Source organism: Vanellus vanellus (assembly GCF_965231255.1).
Source record: "Vanellus vanellus genome assembly, chromosome: 1".
Lineage (NCBI taxonomy): Eukaryota > Metazoa > Chordata > Aves > Charadriiformes > Charadriidae > Vanellus > Vanellus vanellus.
This window is the reverse complement of record NC_138905.1, coordinates 77,704,046-77,727,484: the sequence shown is the minus strand read 5'-3', so window position 1 is coordinate 77,727,484 and position 23,439 is coordinate 77,704,046. Positions and strand designations below refer to the sequence as shown.

Below are 23,439 nucleotides of genomic sequence, written 5' to 3'. Positions count from 1 at the left end.
ATTATGCAGTCAAATTGCTCCTGAATTGTAATCACAAATCACTTGTGAGTTGTTTAGCTCTCAAAGCAGAATCTATCTGCTCATGTGAACTTCTAGTGACATAGAGATACAACACACTTTTTTTTTCCAAAATCACTTTGTCTGTATGTGTAATTGGCATAGTTGCCATAGGAATGTTACCTGATTGCCAAAGGGAGGGGAATGGTCTGCTAAGCCACTGATCTGCCACTGAAAAAATATGAACCTTTAAGACTAATCAGTCTGTTCTCTAAATTTACAATGAAAGTTGTTGTGTATGAAAGAAATTATAACTGATTCAGTTTAATAGGGATTTAAAAACATGTCACTTAGCTTTACATGTCTTTCAGTGAAACGCAGAAGCTAAGCCAGGGGGCCCAGTAATGGGAAAGTTACAATGTTTCAGGATTCAATCCTTTACGAGTAAATATCTCACATTTGTCTTAGTTTCCAGTGCGAGTAATTTTTCAATAATAAAGTTGATTGACACCAGCTATGTGTGAACTGGGATTAAGTTTGGATTCTTACCTTCAATGTAGTAAAATGGAAACTAGAGCCATACTCTAAAAATAAAAACAAAACCAAAACAAATCTGTGCTCCCATAGTAGCTTTCTTAGTAGAGCACTAAATATTTTTTTCACACCACACCCCTCCCCCCCACACCAGTGAAATATAAAGGGTGAAATTCTGCAAGGGGATCTGCAGGGAAATTCCTTTTCCTTCAGTTTGTCCTGTAGGTTTGTATGATCTGGCCTTCAATAAAGAGTTGCCTCAAAAAATATTCTGTAAATTCCAGTGCAACTTCGTTCCCAGCAAGTGCAAAGCTAAGAAAACTCTCAAACAAAGAGAGAATGAGAGAGTGCAATACTGAGGATACAAAAATGGGATTAGGACTTTGAAAGGAAGCAGGAGGAAGAAGAGGAGCAGCAAAAGAAAAGAAGAAAAAGGGAGGGACCTAAGCCACTTTCTTCCAGAGAGACAGGGGAGCTTAAAAAATTCTAATTAATTAGTGAAAACTAAATAACAAACGAGGGACCTTTCCTGGAATAAAAGGTTAATCTTTTCTTTATTACATGCAATATAATAAAATGGTAAAGCTTTTGTATGCTTGGGGTTGGATTTTCTTCCAGTGTTCAAGGAGGATATATAAGATGTCACTCTTTATTTCCTTTTAAACGCACTAAAATATGGAAAGTAAGGATCATGCTTAGACGATCTTGTCTTTTGGCCAGCAAGTTTGTTAGGGAACTGCTCTGAGACTGCCTGCAACGTACGGAAGCAAAAATAATGGTAAGTTTCTTAAAGCTATCAGGCATAGGTCGATGTAATTTCACCACTGGAGGGCAGTACAGGTGCTGTTTTCCAGGCGTTTTACTAGGAGGCATTATCAGAGCTACTTTCTTTCCCTATTAAAACTCAAGCAATTACACTAAATTTAGGGGCTGAAATGATGGCAGAGCTTGGCTTCTAGGACTTCATCGCACAAATACAGACATGAATAAAATTGCACAAGGCTTTTCAGAAGCAGTTAGTTAAGGCTGAAACCAGAAAAGGACGTGCAGTGCGTGGAATTTGGCACCTGCAGAACCCACTAGTGAAAGTAAACTTGGCTGGTAGTTGACTCTGAAAATGACCTGCTCTGGTGCTTGATGCAGGTCAATAAGATGAGGAAACAAAACAAAGGCAATGTATTTTTAATTTTTTAAAAGAATTTTAAAAGTTACTGGCGACAAACGGGTCTCAGATTTGTGCTGAGGGAGAAGGGGAGGAAGAGGCATGCTGCTTGTTTTCTGGAGAACACTTGATGGGAGCAGAGGCGAGGGGAGAACTCACACTATAACCTTCTTGGCCTTGGGACTCTCAAGTACTCTGTCATCCCAAGGGCCAGATCAAGCTGCTAAAATCCCTTTGTGTACCTTACGGCAGCCAAAAAAAAAAAAATCCTTCAAGAAAAAATACTTTACACTAACAGTCATCACACTTGTGGTAGAGGAGCAGCTGCCACATCTCTGTTCTGCTCCAGGGATCCAGATCTGTGGTGATTTTCTTCAAGAGTAGTGCAGAGCTCTAAAGAGCAGCCACAACGAAGGCAGGATCAACGCACTTTCTTGCATTTGTAGTTGCTCACATGCTAAAACAAAACTCTCCCACTGATGTGCCTACAGTGGTCTTCAACGGTACTGGGATGCACTTGTGGTTTATGTTCATCTAGTCTTTTTTATTATATTTATTTTCAGGTTGAATGGCCACAGCTGCCAAACAATGACGTTAAGTCAGCTGGAATCCCTGATCAAGGAGAAAGTATGTTGACCAGGTAGTAACAAAAACCACATGCTGGGGTAGTAATTCGTTTCAGATAAGTAGATGTTGCTCTTGATATACAGATATCATTTTAGTAATTTGTTTAAACGGATATTGCCCTTTTGTTGTATCATGAGGATCTGGTCATACTTGTATGCTTGGTGGTGTTTTTTTGTTGTTGTTTTATTTTTTTTATTATGCTAAAGTACTAAGAAGTATTTAAAAACCCTCTCTAATCCCTTTTTAGCATCAAAAAACTAAGCACTCTCTCTTTCAAGCAGTCTTGCAACAAATCTCTGGTGTAGGACTGGCATAGTCCCACTGTAATTTTATTTCTTAGTTACTAGATGCTCGTGGCTTGAGTAACAACGCTTTACTTATTTAAGAAACTAGATTCTCCACGGCAGTACAATTTCTGATTATTTTTTTTTTAGCCCTTTGCAAGACTGGTGTAAAACATTTTGTCATATCAGAAAAATGGTATTTTAGGCATTTTGTACTCTTTTTACTTAGAATTATCCAGTCACCTGAGAACTCAGTCTACTTAAATCTCAACACAATTTCAAACAGCACAAAACCACTTTTTTTTTTTTTTAAATTGAGGAGAAAGTGATGGTGTGACTTTGGGAAAGCTAGACTTTTGTTATTTTATTTTTCCACAAACTGAGCCATGAAAATCTGTTTATCAACATCATGATATTTTATTATATTTGGGCATTTGTACCTTAAACTAATGTCACATATCATGCCTAATAATAGTTATTATTTACAAGGACACAGAAAAGTATTCCATGCCTTCTAGAGCACTGTGTGACAGTCTGTTGGCTCTAGCCTAAGACTGTTCGTAGAAGAAATACATTAAACATAACCTGATGTAAATTTCAAGGAGAATCCAACCTCCTGCTGTGCTTGGCATGGGCTTGGCCTGTAACTTGGGAGGGGGAAATAAAATCTTTCTGATTTCACAGCTGTTATTGCACCTCAGGGCTGCAGTAGTATTTGCAACCCATTTGCTTCCCTTCTACTGAATAGGACATCTGAATATATCCTCGCTCTAGTCTGAATAAAATATTAACATATCGCAAGGCTGTTAGGACAGATTGTATCCAAGACAATCTTTTCTCGCTGTAGAAAAGCCTATCAATCATAACTTGGTATAGTTGTTATTAATGTCATAGCTTTTATTCATTTGGCTATATGCAGCTAACTGAAGAGTAACATTTACATTTTCTTGTTAAGCATTTCCTATCACAAAAGAAACTGTTGAAATATCTTCTTATTATAGAAATTATGAATTGAAAATATCCTCCAAAGTCATAATTAGAGGTATATCTAATTTACAAGGTTCTATGTTATTTTTTAATAGCATTGTGAAATAGACCTGTTAGGTATATTTTAGTGCATTAACAGAAAACATCATTAACTTAAGGGAAGGTTACTGCGGCGTGTATATCCCAGGGACAATTCTGTTAAAGTACTGCAAGATATGTGAATGCATGATGTACACAGGTAATTATTCAGATACACTTAAGAGTTCATATAATCTTTTAAATATTTATCTGTAACTTATCACAGTGGTTGTTCCCAAGCCAAACCTTACTCTGCTTCTGTTTCGATGCACATCATCAGCCAAGGGTACATTTATATTCATAACTCTGATTGGGTTTTGAATTTGTATGTGCATGTTAAAAAAAAACCCTGAAAGAAACTGAGAGAAAAAGTTCCTAATGTCCTCAGTAAAATATGGAATAGTAATTTTCTCCTTGTATAGGCAGAAAGCCCCTTTTGGACCACCTACCACATGTACCTGTATTTAGACATCATAACTAGCATAACGGCCAAGATCAAGAAAAGCGGCAGGTATTTCAGAGTATCTTCTCGTTAGTGAAAAGGCATAGGGGAACAAAGACCTGACAGACGGCCTTGGATTTCCCATCACTGTCCTGCACTTACAAACTCTACCCATGCTGACAGTTCACTTAATCAAGTGATCCAGGGCTGACCTTGCCTGTGTTTATTTGTTGTGTGTGTTGGAAGTAAGCCTTACTGCCTTTGTAGTCATTCTTACTTTCTCAGTAAAGCATAGAGAAGCTAGGAAAAGATTTTGAGTATTTCAAATGCCAGGGCAAAACTCTAAGTTTAGTTTTGATTATAGGAGTCATTCCATCATTTCTAGTCAAATATAAAATATTTCTCCAGAAGGTCACTGTCTTGGGAGAAGCAGGCTTAAGAAAAGATGAAAAACCCCATCCACCTGATCAAGAAAGAAAAATAACAGCAAATTGTAGGAAAATGGCCACAATGTGGAGGATCCACAGCGCTGCCTCCTAAGAAAAGAACAGCCTGGGGAGGAGGGCCAAATGCTGAACAGATGTGTGCCTGGGAATACGAATGATGGTGCATGAAAGAGTTCTTTTCTACTGGCTCAGTGAGTGTTCGAGGTAGTAAGGCAGCAGTGTAGTTGGGATACTTACGCACTTCTTTATGTGCTGTGAGTAACAAGAACCAGAACATTCATACCATACCAGAAGCCCAGACTCTTCCATGCTGCTGGCCAGCTGGTGCCCTGGCTGCATGCGACTGCCTTAGTGCAGCAGAGACCTGCTCAATAAAGGGCAGCTTGTCTTCGAAGCACCCAAATCTGCCTTCTTTTTCTTTATAGAGTGCCATTTCACTAACTTGACTGCTAGGACTCCAAAAATAGGGACAGGATTTGTTCCCCAGTAATACTTGCAAAAGGACATGGCACCAGAGAAAGGAGCCTGTACTTCAATGACATAGCGTTCCTGAATGTTAAAAAATAAAACTTTGTTCAAGAAAAGCTTGCAACCTGAAACAGTTTTTTTTTTAATGACAATAGAAGGACTCCCCTGAAGTGAGTCAGCCCCTCCAAATAATAGTCTCCTTAAGAAAGGAATCCAGCAAGTATGAAAAATAACTGAAACTCAGGTTGTCAAAGTGCAAAGATGGCTCTGTACTGTATGTGCACATCCATTGTATATGGAGGTCTTTCACTCATAGGTGGCTGGTGGGAGTGGGAATGTTATATTAGCTAAGTTCAGACCCCAACTGTTTCTCTTTAAAGACTACTGAGGTACTGGGATTGATTCACATTTACAATAAGTCTGTTTATGTAAAGAGGACTGAAAATTGATTTATTTTGTGTACTCATTGCACGAATTTCAAGGCCTCTAAAAATTGCTAATGGGTTGTAAAGGGCTATCAGTATGAACAAGCATCAGGCCCATATATTTTCCTCACTCCCTCTACTCTTATCTCCCCTCCCCCATTAATTTTTGATTTTATGTTTATGAGGATCTGAAAATAGTCTAATTCTTTTCTATCTGGTTTGGGCCTATCTTTACCAGCTGGTAAATAGGAAATGTTCACTGTAGGAAGCCAATACTCTGCAGAGTGTAAACAGATGGAATCAATATAAAGTGACAAGTTAGACTGTGCTACTGAGAATACAGAGCCAAAACTAAGAGCATAACAGTCACGATACTTATTTTGTTCCAATTCATTTGGTACTGAATAGCACTTCATATATGCACAGCTGTGTCCTTCCATTTTTTACTTTCTTTCTTCTGGTTTGATGATGACAATTTCAAAGAAAAACTTTAATTAAAGATTTTACACAAAATGGCCCAAAGTAGAATATAGGGAAAATGAGCACTGATGTGTTTATAGCAAGAGAAGAATATTTTTCAGGCATTTATTTTCTTTCTTTCTTTTTTAACAAAACAAACAAAATCTGATGTGTGTATCTCTCTGCGTGTAATACGCTAGATTGATAGATCTTTGCAGATTGAAGTCTCCAATTTGGCGATAAGGTATATAGCCATACCTCTAAAAGCTTCCCCATCATCCTCTTCCTTCCCCTGGTGCCTGTTACAGCAGGGTGCCATGAAGGGCAGGAAATCTAAGTGTATGTCTCTGCGTGGGTGTACTGGCCGAAGGGAAAGGGACAGTCAGGCAGAGAGACTGCTACAGACTGCTGTCAGTCTGTCCTGAGACAGACTGGAAGCAGAGTGACTAAGGGTCTTCCTTTTCCTGCCCTGGACAGCTTGCCTCACGTGCGCCTCCTCTGCTCTCAAGAAGGGTGTTTTGGAGACCGTAGATCCGATACACAGTCCCTTCAGGGACAGTTAGCGGGGTGGTAAGCTTCCAAGCTGTCCTGTGTTACAGGGTTTGCCTTGAAAGCACATCTGAGCTCTAGTCCTTTTGCCAGAGAGAGTGCCAGGTGTTATAGTATGGGTTTTTCTTTACTAATTTATGCATTTTTGACACATTTTCACAAAAAATTGAAGAAGGCAGCATGTTTTACCACTCTGTCCCCAACTTATTCCTTGCAGCATATTTCTTAATGCTGCCATTAAAATTTTGCTATTTTTGCTTTCTTGGCAAATAATAACCCCAGATTTCCCATATGTTGTTTATTAGGGTGACTGTACAGCTCTAATGAGGGGCAGCAACCACAAGTTTGAACACAGATTTTGCTTCTGATCCCCATGTCAAGGGCAAGCAGCTTTTGTTTTCTGCAGAAGAAACACTGGGTCTGTCCCAGTATGCTCCATGTATATCCCCTGGGATAAGGAAGCCACTGTAGTGCACCTGTGCAGAACTTCTCTGCCTCCCCATCCAGCCAGCTGCCTTCTCTGCAAAGCACAAGTCTTCTCCTAACTGTAATGCTGGGGGCCTGTTTGTCTCAGGGATTCTCTAAAACCTCTTTCAGACTGATTCAACATCAGAAAGAAGGTATGTGTTATTTTAGGCAGAATTCAGGAATTGTGGGTAATAGGAGTGTGTGAAAGCCCCTTTCCAGATCTCCTTCCCACCCTTGCCAAATACACTGAGCAACCAAGCAAGTTCCATAAAGGCTGGGAGAGGGAAGCAATGCATATGATGCAGGTGGTACCTTACAAGCCCAGATCCATGGGACACGCAGCTGCTGAGGAAAAAGCCTTGATGTAGAGTGACTGGCAATACTTGTGTGAGTAGGAAAATGAACTTCAGTGATTTGTGGCAGAACATCTCGCAGTAAGCTGCAGTCTGCATAAGGGAGTGTCTGGAAGTTCCTCCTGTTGCAATGCCTGTAGAGGATGCATTTTCAAAGGATATCCTTTGTGCTGCTGAAGTATAAGAAAATATTTAAAATATTCATTGTCTTCCTTCTTCCCAAGGGATCCCCAAGCACTTCACATACATAAATGCTGCTGAAATGCAGTCACTGCTGGGGTGGGGAGCAGCAGCCAGCTGGCATGTGTCAGTGACAACAGAGCGTGTTATGCCAAAGACACTATGGCAAAGCCATGTGGTCGCTAAAAGTGCTGTGATATCACTAATACTCCAAAGAACAAACAGGACCATTGTTTCTAGTGCCTCTGCTGAAGGATTCTGATAGCATAAATTGGTTGGTATGTAGCTTATCTAACCTGTGAGGACAAATGGTCGTATCAAACTGGCAGAAAAATGTACCACCAGTGCCAGGCACCACAGTATCCAAACCTGTGCTTCACTCGTTAAATAATACATTTCAGTTAAATCTGATTACAGGGAGAAATGAATCAAGATTGCTGCATTTCTTTCTCCATCAAAAGCTTAGAGTTGTGGTGGACATGTTTTGCCAATTGTGGCAAGGAAGAGAAATCCTAGCCTACTCTAGTGAAGTCTAAGCATTTCTTTGAATTTGAATTTCCTTTGTTGTTTTATATCTATCGCTATAGGAAAAGACTTTTTTAAAATGAATAAAAACTGGTTTTCCTTCTTCATGTCTTTAGCCGGATAAAAAGCTTTACCCTCTTCCACCCTTTTTTGCCAGGCAGAGTAGCCAAGGAGTCGTCAAATCTTCCTGATTCATAGCTACTTACTTTGGGCAACCTTTGCTTACATGAGTGGATGGTTATATCCACAAACAGGGCTATGCACTCTGCATAAATGCTTTGCAGTGGGAGTACTGGACTTGGAGTCTGGACTCTTGGTGAAAACAAACAAGATACGAAATCTTGGCTTCATTGAAGTACTGACTTCACTCTGATCAGGATTCCCTCCAAGGACTTTCCTCCTCTTTACTCCTGGTAGCACCACAGAGCATATGCCACAGAGCTGGATTTAATTCTGTCTCAGGCAGCCACATTCGAATGAGTGAGTAAGGAGCAGTGGCAGAATCTTTATTATTGCTGCCATTATGTGAGCCAGAAAGAACACAGCCTGACTCAATTCCCCAGTTGCATTTGCAGAAATAGCAGTTGAAAAGAGTGATATTTTTAAACAGGGCTTTGTTCTTGTAAGCTGAACAATTCAACACAGAACAGAGTAAGCATGGAAGACTTCAATACTGCTTTTATTGTCAGTTTTCAGTTTGTAAGCTTACTTTAAGCTCCAGGTCACTGGGATTTTTAAACATACTTGGAGAAGACAGTTGCAATTGCGAGAGTGGTAACATACTTGTCAGTTTGTCCCACGTATACATTTTCTTTCAACCCCTAAGTCTTCTTGATTTTGGTAATTTTTGAAGTGAAGTGAAAAAAAAAAAAAAGAATGCTTTGGTATATGTAGAACAAATAATTCACTGATATTCTGGAGGTCACTGATACTTAGGAAATGTGCTTTGATCTTTGATATTTGGTTTCCAGCAAATCTCTAGGTTTCAGTGAGTGAAGGAAGATCATCCTCTATCTACTCTTTAAAAAATAATTGCTTTGCCTAAAATAGTTTTGAAGTTTACTAGTGCCATTTGAAGAGGAAACTGCCCCAGACATTGAGTAAATGCAAAATATTAATTTCTCATGGAGTGTTGTTATAACATTTTCTACTGTGCCAGGGAAGATTGTCCTGTAGGACGAAATAGGTATAAAATGGCATTTTATATTATATGTTAGCAAAGCTTCCCAGTGCTTGCAGTTGTGTCAGTTGTGTCAGTATTGGTTTCTTGTTCATTGAAATCACCTGTAATTTGTAGATTCCAAAGAATGTGAAAAACATTATCAGCTGCTGCAGATTTTTTGACTACAGCCGTGCAAGATGGATACAGAGGCACACACTAAGGCAAATTCTTGAGATGACCTGTTTTAGGATGAAGGACTCGGAGTTTGGAAAGTAGGTAAAGAAGCAGCTGCGATTTTTCTGTGAGAGTAATAACAACAATAAATGATGGGGCCTTTGTAATCTTCTGAATGACAGTGGCTGGAGGCTGCTTGCAGCAGGCTAATATGCTGGTTTATCTTCTGTATGCAAGTTGCAGCCTTCAGCCTTTCTCTGACTAAATGGATGTAGGAATGTGCAAGGATAAATATGTTGTTAATTCATTCCTGAGAGTAAAGTCCTGCATCACAATTCATCCCAATCAGCTTGTTTTTCAGGATGGGGGTTAAGATAATAGAGGGGCAATGTGGGACTCGGTCTCACAGACTGACATTAGGGGTGGATGCTCTTGGCCGCAGACCCAGGACAGGGTTGAAGAGTCTGCATGGAGATGCTGGTGCTCACTCCACTCTGAAAGCTCAACAGAAGAGATAGTGAGAACCCCAGAGGCATTTCCAGAGGAAGAAGTAGTGAAAAGAGGAAAGGATTTCCTTACTATTCTCATAAGAGGTGCTAGGACAGCCTGTTGCTTGGCCCCTTCAGTGTCTTTGACTGACATAGAATATACATAAGATCTTTTTGAAATATTATTCAGCAGAACCAATGTATCAAGAGAACAAAGTGTGTGTACAGGACATACCTAAAAGAGCCCCTCCCTTTCACAGCTGATTTGAAATTGTTGGCTTCTGAAGGAGAAAGCGGATTTCCACTCCTGCTGAGATCAGGGAGTGGAGAAACCTGAGACCCATTGCCTCTCACTGGAAAAAAGATCCTGATAACTAGGTGACTAGTGAAATGTTACCTTTGAAAAAGGCAACAGCTCTCATCAGCTCTGTTTTCATGCTTTTGCTGAATTCTTACAAGTGTTTTGAATATGACTGTTTTTCTGCCTGTGGCGTAGAACACTTTTCTTTGGAATAAAGTGGTACCATGGCATATCTTCACATCCTGTGCAGCTTGAGGTGGTGAGCAGGGAAATGTTGTATCATAGATACTATGATCTGCTTCCTCTCCCCTTAGCATGGTTTTCATGTGAAGTGATATGGTGAAATGGAAACTCAGAGGCTGCCTCCAAGTAGGGTGAAACCAGAAAGCAAGGAGCATCTTGATTCAGTGACCCAGTCCTTTAGGCTTGGCAGTTGGTTGACCAGGAACCTCAGGAGAAACACTTAAACTTTTAGGGCTGTAGTTTGCACAGCTACATAAGGGAATAACACTTGTTGACCTCAGACGTACGATGTGGACCTTGGTTAATGTTTGTATAGCATTTGGAAACTACATTGCTCTGCTTTTTAGTGGCCGATCAATGGCTAAGTATTAATATTGGGAGTCCATGTGTGCTTCAGATATGATGGATACAATGCCCCTACTAGTTTCTACTGGCAGAAGCTGTAGCAGAACCTGCTTTCTCAGAGCAGAGATGTGGGGATGGGAAGTAGCCGGAGCTTATCTGCAGTAGGGGTTGGAGGAAGAAGGATGGTCCAAGCATGAGGGGGTAGGAGACTACATATCCAAAGAGCATGTGGAATACCTCCTTAGTATCTTTGCTGACAGGCTGCTGTGAAATTATGCTTATAAGGCACTATGATGGAAATGTTGAAAGAGATCAAGTGATGAAAATGCCTGTGCATTGATGCCAATGACATGCAGGGAAATCAGGTACAAACTCCCTTAAAACAATATGAATCTGTTAGCTGCAATGTGTAGTTGAAGGATGCTCAAAAGAGACTTCAGGGGCTTGGGATGGTAAAGGAATCTGGAGCACAGGTTATTTTTTCCTCTTCTTCCAGTTGTGGGCAGTGACAATGAAAGAAACACACAGGCCCAGTCTATTAATATGTGGCTCCATGGCTGGTGTCACCACCACAGTTTTGGTTTTTTTGATAATGGGATGGCCTACACAGCATCAGGCTTGCTGGCGTCAGGTGGGATTCACCTTTCGTAAAGGGGAAAGGAGTCTTCACTTGTGAGCTAGTGGGGCTCATTGATAGAGCTTTAAACTGGGCTTGAGCAGGGAGGGGGATAATATCAGACTTGCCTGTGACAAACTGTGGGACAACAGGCAACGGTTAGAGGGATGGGGTGCTAGCAAGGACCCCTCAGCCTGTTGCTCTGAGATATACTGGCTACACTGGAGTCTGCTTGAAGTCTTACGGAGATGAGCCACAAGCTCCTGAAGTAACAGGACCCAGAAGGGAAACATCAGTCAAATACCCCAAAGAAATTAAGGGGCATTCCTCTAAGAAGGTGAAATGGCTGACAGCCCAGCTGAAGTGCCTCTACACCAATGCACGCAGTACGGACAACAAACAGGAGGAGCTGGAAGCCACTGTGCTGCTAGGAAGCTACGACCTAGTTGCCATTACTGAAATTTGGTGGGATGAATCCCATGACTGGAGTGCGGCTACCAATGACTACAGGCTGTTCAGAAGGAACAGGTGAGGAAGGAGGAGCAGAGGCATTGCCCTCTACATCAAGAAATGGGTAGAGTGTGAAGAGGTGTCTCTGAAGAATAGCCACGAGCAGGTTGCAAGCTTATGGGTAAGAACAAGAGACCAAGGCATCAAAGGGAACCTTGTGGTTGGTGTCTACTGCAGGTCACCCAATCAAGAGGAGCCTGCTGATGAAGCCTTCTTACTCCAGGTAGAGGATGCATCATGCTTGCAGGCTCTTGTCTTGTTGGGGGACTTCAACCACCCCGACATCTGCTGGAAAAGTAGCACAGCGAGCTGTAGGCAATCCAGGAGACCCCTGGAATGCACTGAGGATAACTTCTTAAGCCAGGTAATAGACAGTCCTACCATAGGGGATGTGATACTGGACTTGATGGTCACCAATGCAAGTGAGCTAATCTGTGATGTCAAGATTGGAGGCAGCCTGGGCTGCAGTGATCATCCACTGGTGGAGTTTGCAGTCCTGAGGAATATGGATCAGATGAAGGGTAAAGTCAGGACCCTGAATTTTAGGAAAGCAAAATTCCAGCTCTTCAAGGAGTTAGCCAATAGGACCCCTTGGGAAACTACCCTCAGGGACAAGGGAGCAGAACAGAGCTGGCAGATCTTTAAGGACACTTTCCAGAGAGCACAAGAGCTCTTGATCCTCAGGTGCAAGAAATCAGGAAAGGAAGGCAAGAGACGGGCATGGCTGAGTTGAGATCTACTGGTCAAACTAAAGGGCAGGAAGGAAATGCACAGGCAGTGGAAGCAGGGACAGGTATCCTGGGAATATCCTGGGAAGAATATAGGGACACTACCTGGTTGTGTAGGGATGGAGTCAGGAAGGCCAAGGTGCAGCAGGAGGTGAACTTGGCAGGAGATGCAAAGAATAATAAGAAGGGCTTCTACAGATATGTCAGACAGGAAAGGAAAGTCAAAGAAAGTGTGCCCCTCCGATAAGCAAGACTGGCAAACTGGTAACAACAAACAAGGAGAAGGCTGAGGTATTCAACAACCTTTTTGCCTCAGTCTTCACTGGCAACCTCTCCACCCACACCTCTTGAGTGGATGCACTACAAGATGGGGACTGGAGGAGCAAATTCCCTCCCACTGTAAGAGAAGATCAGGTTCATGACCACCCGAGGAACCCGAATATTCATAGATCTATGGGACCTGATGAGATGCATCTCAGAGTCCTGAGGGACTTGGCTGATGTAGTTGCCAAGCCGCTCTCCATGATATTTGAAAAGTCATGGCAGTCAGGTGAAGCCCCTGGTGACTGGAAAAAGGGAAACATTGCACCCATTTTTAAAAAGGGTAGAAAGGAGACCCTGGCAAGTACTGACCTGTCAGCCTCACCTCTGTGCCTGGGAAGGTTATACAACAGATCCTCCTTGAAGCTATGGTAAGGCATATGGAGGACAGGGAGGTGATTTGAGACAGCCAGCATGGCTGTCCTGCCTGACCAACCTAGTGGACTTCTATGATGGAGTGACTACATCAGTGGACAAGGAAAGAGCTATGGATGTCATCTGCCTGGACTTCTGTAAGGCCTTTGGCATGGTCCCCCACACCATCCTGCTCTGTAAATTGGAGAGATATGGATTTGATGGGTGGACTGTTTGGTAGATGAGGAATTGGTTAGATGGTCACACCCAGAGGCTAGTGCTCAATGGTCCGATGTGCAAATGGACATCAGCGACAAGTGGCATCCCTCAGGGGTCCGTATTGGGACCAGTACTGTTCAATATTTTCATCAATGACAAAGACAGTGGGATAGAGTGCACCATCAGCGATTTTGCAGGTGACACCAAGCTGAGTGGTGTGGTTGACACACCTGAGGGAAGGGATGCCATCCAGATGGACCTGGACAAGCTTGAGACACGGGCCTGTGTAAACCTCATGAGGTTCAACAAGGCCAAGTGCAAGGTCCTGCACCTGGGTCGGGGCAACCCCCAGTATCAATACAGGCTGGAGGATGAACGTATTGAAAGTAGCCCTGCCAAGTTTGACTTGGGGGTAGTGGTGGATGAAAAGATGGACATGACCCAGCAATGTGTGCTCGCAGCCCAGAAAGCCAACCATATCCCGGGCTGCATCAAAAGAAGCATGGCCAGCAGGTCAAGAGAGCTGATACTGCCCCACTGCTCCACGCTGGTGAGACCACACCTGGAGCCCTGCATCCAGCTCTGGAGCATCCAGCACAGGAAAGATACAGACCTGTTGGAGCGAGTCCAGAGGAGGGCCATGAAATAATCATAGGGCTGGAGCACCTCTCCTATGAAGACAGGCTGAGAGAGTTGGGGAGAAGAGAAGGCTCTGGGGAGACCTTATTGTGGCCTTTCAATGCTTGAAGGGGTTTATAAGAAAGATGGGGACAAACATTTTAGCAGGGCCTGTTGCGATAGGACAAGGGGTGATGGTTTTAAACTGAAAGAAGAGTAGATTCAGACTAGATATAAGGAAGAAATTTTTACAAAGAGGTTGGTAAAACACTGGAATAGATTGTGCAGAGAGGTAGCAGATGCCCCATCCCTAAAAACATTCAAGGTCAGGTTGGACGATGCTCTGAGCAATGTGATCTAGTTGAAGATGTCCCTGCTCATTGCAGGGGGGTTGGAGGAGATGACCTTTAAAGGTCCCTTCCAACCCAAACTATTTTATGATTCTACATGCTCTGTTTCCAAAGGATGTTTAGTGTCTCATGATTTTGAATTATTTTCTGTGGATTTTGGAGTCTATGAAATCCATCAGGAAATACCACTGGACATACTATTTGCTGGATGGGGACCTAAAAGAAAATGAAGCAAATTAGGATAGTACTTTATTGCTTGAGGATTTTTGCTTGGATTTTTTATTTGGATATTTTTTTCATTGTGAGCAACTTCCAAAATAATTTTTGTCAGTTCATATTGCCTGGCTACGCTTTTTGAGTTTGTGTATTTTTTCCGGTTGGGATACTTTCCAAAACTAGATATCAACAAAACCAATTAAATAATTTGGTTCAGGCAATTATACAACAGAAGCAATGCTCTTCTAAAGCAGGCCATCAAAAAACCAAAATTGTCCTTTATTTGACAATAAACCTTGTGTTTGGCATTGCAGTCAGAAAGGTAATAAATCTATAAAAATGTTACTACATCTCATAAGTGCTGAATAGTAAAAAAGAACACAAATTTTCATTTGGGGGTTTTAAAGCTCTAAAATTATGAAGTTTCATTGGAAAAAATTCTGAAGCTTAACAAATGAAAACAATAGTACCAATTCACCTCTGTATGAAACAACAGAATATCAGAGATAATAAATTGATAAAATGTAACATTTATTTTATTTTCATACTGGTGGAATATCACACTTCTGAAGGCTATTAGGTTTGAGAATGTTAAAATATGCCCAAATTATACCTGAATTTCTTATTATGGATGAATCTTAAAGCAACTGAACGTGTATTCTCCTCTCAAAGTGCAAGTTGCAAGACAATTAATGTTAATAATATGTTTAAGGAAGGATATTAATGCCCTAGTCAAAAGCAGAAAATGCTTTTGTTTTGAAAGTGTGGTTAAAATCATGAGTCAAATTTACTTCTATGCTGGTAATTTTGCACTGATCCACTTAAATCTCAAGGACAACATAAAACAGATGAGTGTACTCTGCTCCTCTGTCTACACATTTATTAACGTACAAAAGCTATACATCCTGTAATCATCAGGCCCTAAAACATCCAACTGAGTGACTTAGGTCCTATTGACTGGGTTTATCTTGTCTTTATCATAAGGGGTTGGGGAGCCATGAGCAACCCAAGAAATTTGAATCTAAGTGTCCTCTGCTATTTCAAGTATATCCATGTCTCCCTCTGAATTCCTGATAAATTGGGCAAGGACAATATTTTTTTTTTTTGCATGTTGGGAACCTTATTGAGTCAGTTGACTGCTCCAAAAATCTGCACTGCTGACAGTAGTGATAATGGCTGTGAATCTGGAAAAATCCAAAGCAAACAGCAAAAAATCTGACCAAAAGGTGTCTCCCACAAAGTATATAGGTTCTCCAAATCACCGCCCATGACATTAGTTGACAAAAGTCAATAATTTCTAGGCTTTTAAGGTATTGTTTTAGCATGTTGAAGGCAGATAAGCAGGCAGGCAAAGTAAATGCTAAATGTTTAGATGTACCTATCCTACTTTCTTCCCTTTCAGCTCCTCTCCTTGGGCAAAAGATTGGAGTGTTGTATTCCAAATCCAGCAGCCTAAAATGTTGGTTTCATCAGAAAGAAATTTTCTTCTCTTTTTGAGGTTCCCAGTGGGGTTTCTGTATATCTAAAGAGCCTCTGGTTCAAAGCTGTGGGTCCAGGGATGTTCAAGGGCATTGGATGCTCAGCTAGCTGCTAGGCCGTGATTCTTGTCTATCACATTTCTCTGGACAGTCTGTCTTTCCTAGCATGGACCTGTGGCTGTGACTTTTATAGAAAATGTGTCTTATTTGATTGGGCCTGGGCTTTTGCTGTCCTTCAGGTTTCTAGTTTTGAATTACATTATAACATAATCCACTTAAGATGCTTCCTTCTGCATTGATCTAGAAAAAAATCCCAAACCAATATTGTTGTTTGGACCAAGTCCTGCCACCACTTTTCTTCCTGCAGTCCCTTCACAATTGTGGTCTCCTGAATTGATTTCTGCTTTTGGACTCTGCAGCTGTTTCTGATTCAAGCCAGAGCCTGCAGAATATTTGCCTTGGATTGATTAACAAATATTTTTTCCCATAATCCTGTTATGGTTGTTCTGGGACACAGTGACACGTCTCTCAATTAACTTTAATGGTCTTTGGACCAGTCCTGTAATTATTAAGAGGGCTTTTTCTGTCAAGATCCTGACATAAGGTGCTGCCCATACATATCTTTTGGGCTGGGGACACTTACTATGTAGTTGGGGGAAAAAATTCATTTTCAGAGATGTGTTTCAGATCCACAAACTCTGCTAGAGACCCCTGTTTGCACTCATAGCATTTCTTTCAGATAGGCCAGCCCAACTCCAGAGAGACAGAGCAATTCTATTACCTCACCAAAAGGATATTAAAAATTTTTTGGAAAAAAAACGGAAGTCTAACAGTTCTGAAACTCAATCTCTGCTAGGAAGAAGTAAACTCTTTTTGGCTGGACTGACCATCTAAAGATTTATTTGGCTATGTGAAAAATACAACTCTCCTTAAGACCAGATCCCAGGACTTCAGCTTCTAAGCTTTCACAGTTGGGCAGTCTTGATCATCTAGTCCTAATGGTCAGGAAAGTTATTCAGGTTTTATATCAGGGCTACATTCTGCAGTTTTGTGGGGAAAAACCACCCATGAAATATATATCTCTCTATTTCCTTAACATCCCAATGATAGCCTGAATTTATTGCAGCCAGGCAATACAAACCTTCATTATTATATAAATGACTGAAAACATAGAAACAAAAAATATCTGACTTCTTCCTATATGCGATAACTGGATTTAATTTAAAAATCAGAGAAAGAAAAGGGATATGGCAGCAATTTTTAAATATTGAACTTAAAAGCTTTTTCTTAAAAGTCACATGCTCAAGACGAAGCTGTCCCTAGGCACCTTTAATGTACTCATGTGGCAGTTATGCAGCAAATAACTCAAGGTTATTTTCTTTGGCAGCAATTTCAGAGCAAATCTTTGTGTAAAGAATGATTTCTTTTCCTTGAACAATGGGCTGGAGTCATAAAAAGTATAATGGGTACATTTGTTTGTTTTTCAGTTTTAACAATTATGGGGTATTCATATGTGTGTAAAAATAGAAAGTAGGAAAATAATGAATAGTTGTACTTATAATTAGCATATTTTGATACTTAGGAAACCAGAAAGCATTTCTATGCTTATTAAATGTGCATTGTCAGCTTCAATTTTTTTGAAAATTACTAACTAAAATATAATTTCAGATGAAGTGTTGCTTAAGGAATATATACTGAAATTAAAAGTAAATGCAGACTTTAAAATGTATAGAACAATACTTAGTTTTCTTGTGCTTAGAATCATATAATGGTTTGGGTTGAAAGGGACCTTTAGAGGTTATGTTTTCCAACCCCCCTGCAATGAGCAGGGACATCTTCGACTAGACCACATTGCTCAGAGCCCTATCTGACCTGACCTTGAATGTTTTTAGGGATGGGGGACCTACCACCTCTCTGGGTAACCTGTTCCAGTGTTTTACCACCCTCTCTGTAAAATTTCTTCCTTACATCTAGTCTGAATCTACTCTCTTTCAGTTTAAAACCATCACCCCTTGTCCTATCGCAACAGGCCCTGCTAAAATGTTTGTCCCCATCTTTCTTATAAGATACATAAGATTTTAAAAGTTTGTTTGTGTAATAGTCTTATCAGCACTGACATATGTACTAGTCTTCTAGCTTTTAAGTAAAACTTGTGCAAAGATCTCCTGTTGTGGATGTGGGTAGTCCAGCTACCTTCATGGCGCTGATTCAATAATATTATGGCTGCACAGGGCTGGATGCTTCAACCTATCAGAGTCAAAACTAGTGCTAAATTTAATGTAGTTGGCATCTGTGTGCTCTGAAAGACGGTGCATTTCCAGGAACAGGGATTTAGAGAGGGTCTGACTTAATGAACGTATTTTCATTGTTTTCAACTGGTTTCAATGCAGTCCTTCCGTCTTGATGATGATCAAATTTAAGCAGGTATGGAACATAGGCAGATAATGGAATATTTTTTTCAGATTATAACCTATGAATTGGTTTAGGCTATATAAATAAGGAAATAAATAATGAAGTCATAGAAATAAGTAGGGAAATCATTTAATGACAGGAAAGGCAAGGCAATCCAAAGGCTAACTTGAAATACCCAAGGCTTGTTGCCCTTTCTACTAAGTGAAAAGATATGAGCATATCCAGAGAGCAAGCAGATGAAGACCATAATTAGTATGGCCAGTAGGTCAAGGGAGGTCATTCTCCCCCTCTACTCTGCACTGGTGAGGCCACAACTGGAATACTGTGTCCAGTTTTGGGCTCCCCAGTTCAAGAGGGACAGGGAACTGCTGGAGCGAGTCCAGCGAAGGGCAACTAAGATGATTAGGGGCTTGGAGCATCTCCCTTATGAGGAAAGGCTGAGAGAGCTGGGACTCTTTAGCCTGGAGAAGAGAAGGCTGAGGGGAGACCTTATTATGGCGTACAAGTATCTAAAGGGTGGGTTGAAGGAGGATGGAGCCAGGCTCTTTTCAATGGTTCCCAGTAACAGGACGAGGGGTAATGGGCACAAGTTAGAACATAGGAAGTTCCGTTCAAATACATGGAAACATTTCTTTACGGCGAGGGTGACAGAGCACTGGCACAGGCTGCCCAGGGAGGTTGTGGAGTCCCCTTCTCTGGAGATTTTCAAGACCCGCCTGGAGGCAGTCCTGAGTAATGTGCTCTGGGCAATCCTGCTTTAGCAGGGGAGTTGGACTAGATGATCTCTAGAGGTCCCTTCCAACTCTGAAAATTCTGTGATTCTGTGATAATTTAGGATTTCTGAATCACCCTGAAGTCAAACCAGAAATTAGGATTTCTGAATCACCTTGTTTCCTCCTTCCCTCTATAGAGAAGGATGGAAGAGACTGGTGTCAGTGTTTAAAGCTAGTCTTTGGAAATACATTCCTTGGTCAATAAATTTATGAAAGCAAACTAATAATTGTGGTGATTAGGACCAATAATTTGTTTTTTAGGGCATATGAGCATAGATCAATCAATACTGATGTTACCTAATTTGTGTTCTCTTCATATGCCCAGATGAGGGCAATAGCAAGTCTCCTATTGATTTTTATCATGAAAACAGGCTCTGGCCCAATTTTAATGTCTGCTGCCAAGACCAACTCAATCTCCATTCGTTACATGTCCAGATTGTATCCTGCCCCTTCTGTAAGGATGTGGTTAATGGTGTGCGAAGCATGATGGTGATCCTTAACTGTTCATGGGGATCCTGTGTAAGAAGCTGAGTATAAAGAACAAAGGGCAAAAGTGCAATTTTGAACCAGTAATTAATTCTGTGTTTCTATTTGTTTATTAAATGGGATTGGCTTTCCAGCCTTGATATATGCAGATCCATAATAAGCCATTTTGTTCAAAGCAGCAGAAATTGCCTGCAAGTAATAGTAGAAAGTTCCTAGGGGAAGGAATGCAACTGTTTTCATGCGACAGAAAACAGAGTACCCAATGGGTTGCTGAAAACTGTCACTAATGTAGGATAATGAGTGAAGAGTGTTCCTGTTCTGTAGTAAGGCCATGGTAATTTGTGTATGTATCTGTTTTTTGTTTTAGGTTGGGGGTTTTTGGTAGATCAAAAACTGAACTATAAACAAGGGAGAATTTCAGACACTCCTAAAATGTGCCAAAGTATCATTGCTGATGCTGAGATTTACTATTAACCTGTTCTTTCTCATAGCATTTTCATAAAATAGAACTGCCAATCTCGAATTAATGCAAACAAAAGCTTTTGAAACATTCCTTTTATTTTGAATGTGTGCATGGATAGTTTGTTCCAAGTGGAACTGAATGTATGCATTTTATTATATAGGTTTCTATCGCACTTCACATATGTCACAGTACTGCCTGTATATGCATTCTGTATTTCCATATGTACAACTCACAGCTAACATAATCTTAATCCCTTTAAAATTTCCTTGAAAATAAATTCACAGATAATCCTCACCCTCTGTAAGACACAAAGAGGAGGCTCGAAGGGAAATAGGATGTGAGGGAATTGCTGGGTAAAAGAAGTGAAGTCCTCCATGAATTATGCATATACCTATGCCTTACATGCATCAAAACCAGGTATGTGGTTTATTGTGATAAGCAGGATAGACCCATGGGTTGGGCAGGGTTATAATTCAATTGTTGCATATGGGAAACTGAGGCAAGAGGCAAGTCATTGACTTCCCAAGTTTATTAAGTAAATTTGATATTGTGATTGGGAATTCCTGTCTTTCAGTACCCCACAAAAGTGATGGAATTATGATGCCTTAGCAGCGAATCATGCCTTGACATTTTGCCATACAACCCAAAGAATAGGGAAGAACACAGGGTATGTTACACTGCCGCTCTCTTTTCTTGTCCCAAATGGAATTTGTCAAATGGCTAACCAGGTTCTCTTCTCTTTATCACCTAAATGGTCCCATAAATTGCAAGTGGAATTTCCCCTCCTCACCCCCCATGTTGATGCAAGTAGTGGGTTATAAATGGTTGGTATTTGTCTTTTTTTCCTAAGATCCTGATTGTTACTATGAGGGTCTCCAAAAGGGTTAATGTCCCAAAGATCTCTGGGAAAAGTACTGAGCAGAAATGTGACTTTTATTTTCGTATATTGTCAAAGTCAAAAACAGAACGTAGCTTCACATCAGGTGCTCTTATTCCCAGGATGTTTTGAAAAATTATGCAAAAGAAAAAAAAGCTGCAGTCATGATTCAAGGGATGATGTGGATGCTTTAGAGCTTAATGTTAGTAGACAATCTGTTTAGCCTTTGAAAAGGGAGTTTAAGAGGTGACTACATCATATGGTGTAGTATCTTCACTAGATAGACAAATTCAAATGAAAAAATAAGGCAATCAATTCTTCTGTTATTAGTCCTTGGAACAAATTCATCAGGACTAACTAGACGCATTTTTGTCAGACATGCTTTAATCAATCACAAGTTTTATCATATTTAGAGACTAATTATGGGGCTAAATGCAAACGAAGTTGAGAGAAACTTAGTTGCCTGTGATACACAAGGTGTTCTAGTGGTACCATTTTAGCTTTAAGCTTTATGGATCCTCTTTGTGCAACAGAATTTTAATTTTCATTTTAAAAACTACAAATTTCTAGGTTTCAGGATTAGGAAGATAAAACATGAGCATGAATGAGTCACAGCAGCATTTTCTGAAGGGAACTGGAGATAAATCCCACAGTAACTTGTGATAAACTGGTCCTGGATTCTCTAAGAAACTGTTGTTCTGAAAGGTGAAAACTGCTCATTTTTTCCAAGCATTTGGATACAATCTGAGGATGACAAGCGTATACAGTATTAGCAACTTCACTGCCGATCACGGAAAATATCTAAAAAATGAACACTTGCAATCAAAGATTAATTTCCAAGCTGTAGAATTTAATACCATGTGGAAATGAGTTCTAATTGCAAAGTGAGGTTCCCATTTAATCCAGATGAAGCTGTTGCAAATTTTCCAGCCTGCTATAAAATCCAGACAACTTGCTATAGAGTTTAGGTATGACTTATCATAAGTTACACTGGAATTTGTATAAGACTATCATAATATTCTTATATTATTAGAAAAGTCCTTGTGTAGATATATTAAAATTCATGTTAATGTAGATGGCCAAGAAAATGGCACTGTATGTAGGATTTAAATTATATTATGCAGACAACTCACATACTATAGACAATCTTGGCATAGGAAAATGTAGCGGGAAGGTTAAAAAAAGTAATTCACTGCTTATTTGTTTTTCACAATCTTTTACATATTGTGTTTCTAAAGATTTAATAAATTTCCTTTTTCTTCAGTTCGCTACAAGTATGATCTAGAATAGCTGTGTTCTCTAACAAATGGCTTTTTCTCTAGGCTGTGGAACCATTACTGTGTTAGAGACTTTAATGTGATTGATTATAAAGAATTTCTGAAGAATTTTGGCACAAGTACAGACACAGTTAAAGAAAAAAGCACAGAAAATGAAGTTCCAGGTAAGTGCTCGGAAAAGGAGTGGAAACTTGGGTACTTTTCCTCTTTCCAATTATATCAACTAGAGTATTTCTGTTGAACTTGATGGATAAGGTTTGCAATTTTGTAGGACATTGAGAGCATCTGATTCTCAGCAGACACAACTACGACAGGGAGGAAAAAAAAAGCCAGTTTCCTTTGGCCTGCGAAAACTGCATTTAAAATTAAAAGGTGACACATTACATGGGCCAAAAAATAAAATCACCATAACAAGCTTATAAATCCCAGATAAAGAATTCGTTGCTGCAACTTGGAATCTTGTAATATTTGGGAACCTCAGTTGTCACCAGGTGTTCCATCATACTGAACTTTGCAGGTAATCTTTGTAACAAAGAACTTATACTCGATGACAGTGACAAAATGGTGAACTTGGACAGGTTGGGGAGGTCAAGGTGACAGTAAGACATTTTTTGTCAGCGTGACAGTAGTTTCAAGCGTAGCAGCAACCTAACTTATTGGAGTGTTGGGAATGTCTCTGTAGGCATCAACTTAAATAAGGATATTTAAGAAGGATTGATGGTCAGTAATTAAGTCAGTTTGTGAATGTGTATGGGCAGATCATCTCAAATACGAGGGTCAGCATAAGAGTAGATACGAAACATATTTGTTTGGAATTGCAAGAACCAGACAGTCCAAGATGGCACTAGGGGTCATTCCTGAGTGAAAGGTGATTGGCATGGAGAACATGGGCTGTGGAGACTCTTGACACAAAGGCATTATCTTATGTTTGTTGTCTAGGGAAGGAAGAGTCATTGATAAGAGGAGGATACAGTTGTTTTCCTAAAAGACAGAAAAAGTGTGTTTCAGTAATTCCGTTGTTGAATGAATGGAGGCAGTGAAGAG

At 40.4% G+C, this 23,439-nt stretch overlaps 1 protein-coding gene across 1 annotated transcript in view; it reads left to right on the top strand.

Annotated features, from left to right (window-relative positions):
- Positions 1-23,439, top strand: part of EFCAB6 (EF-hand calcium binding domain 6) — a gene marked incomplete at both ends in the record, with an annotated part of 118,999 nt that overhangs the window by 5,507 nt on the left and 90,053 nt on the right. The window contains 1 exon segment of the mRNA XM_082481234.1: positions 22,441-22,559. Within this exon segment, the coding sequence (XP_082337360.1) occupies positions 22,441-22,559 (119 nt within the window).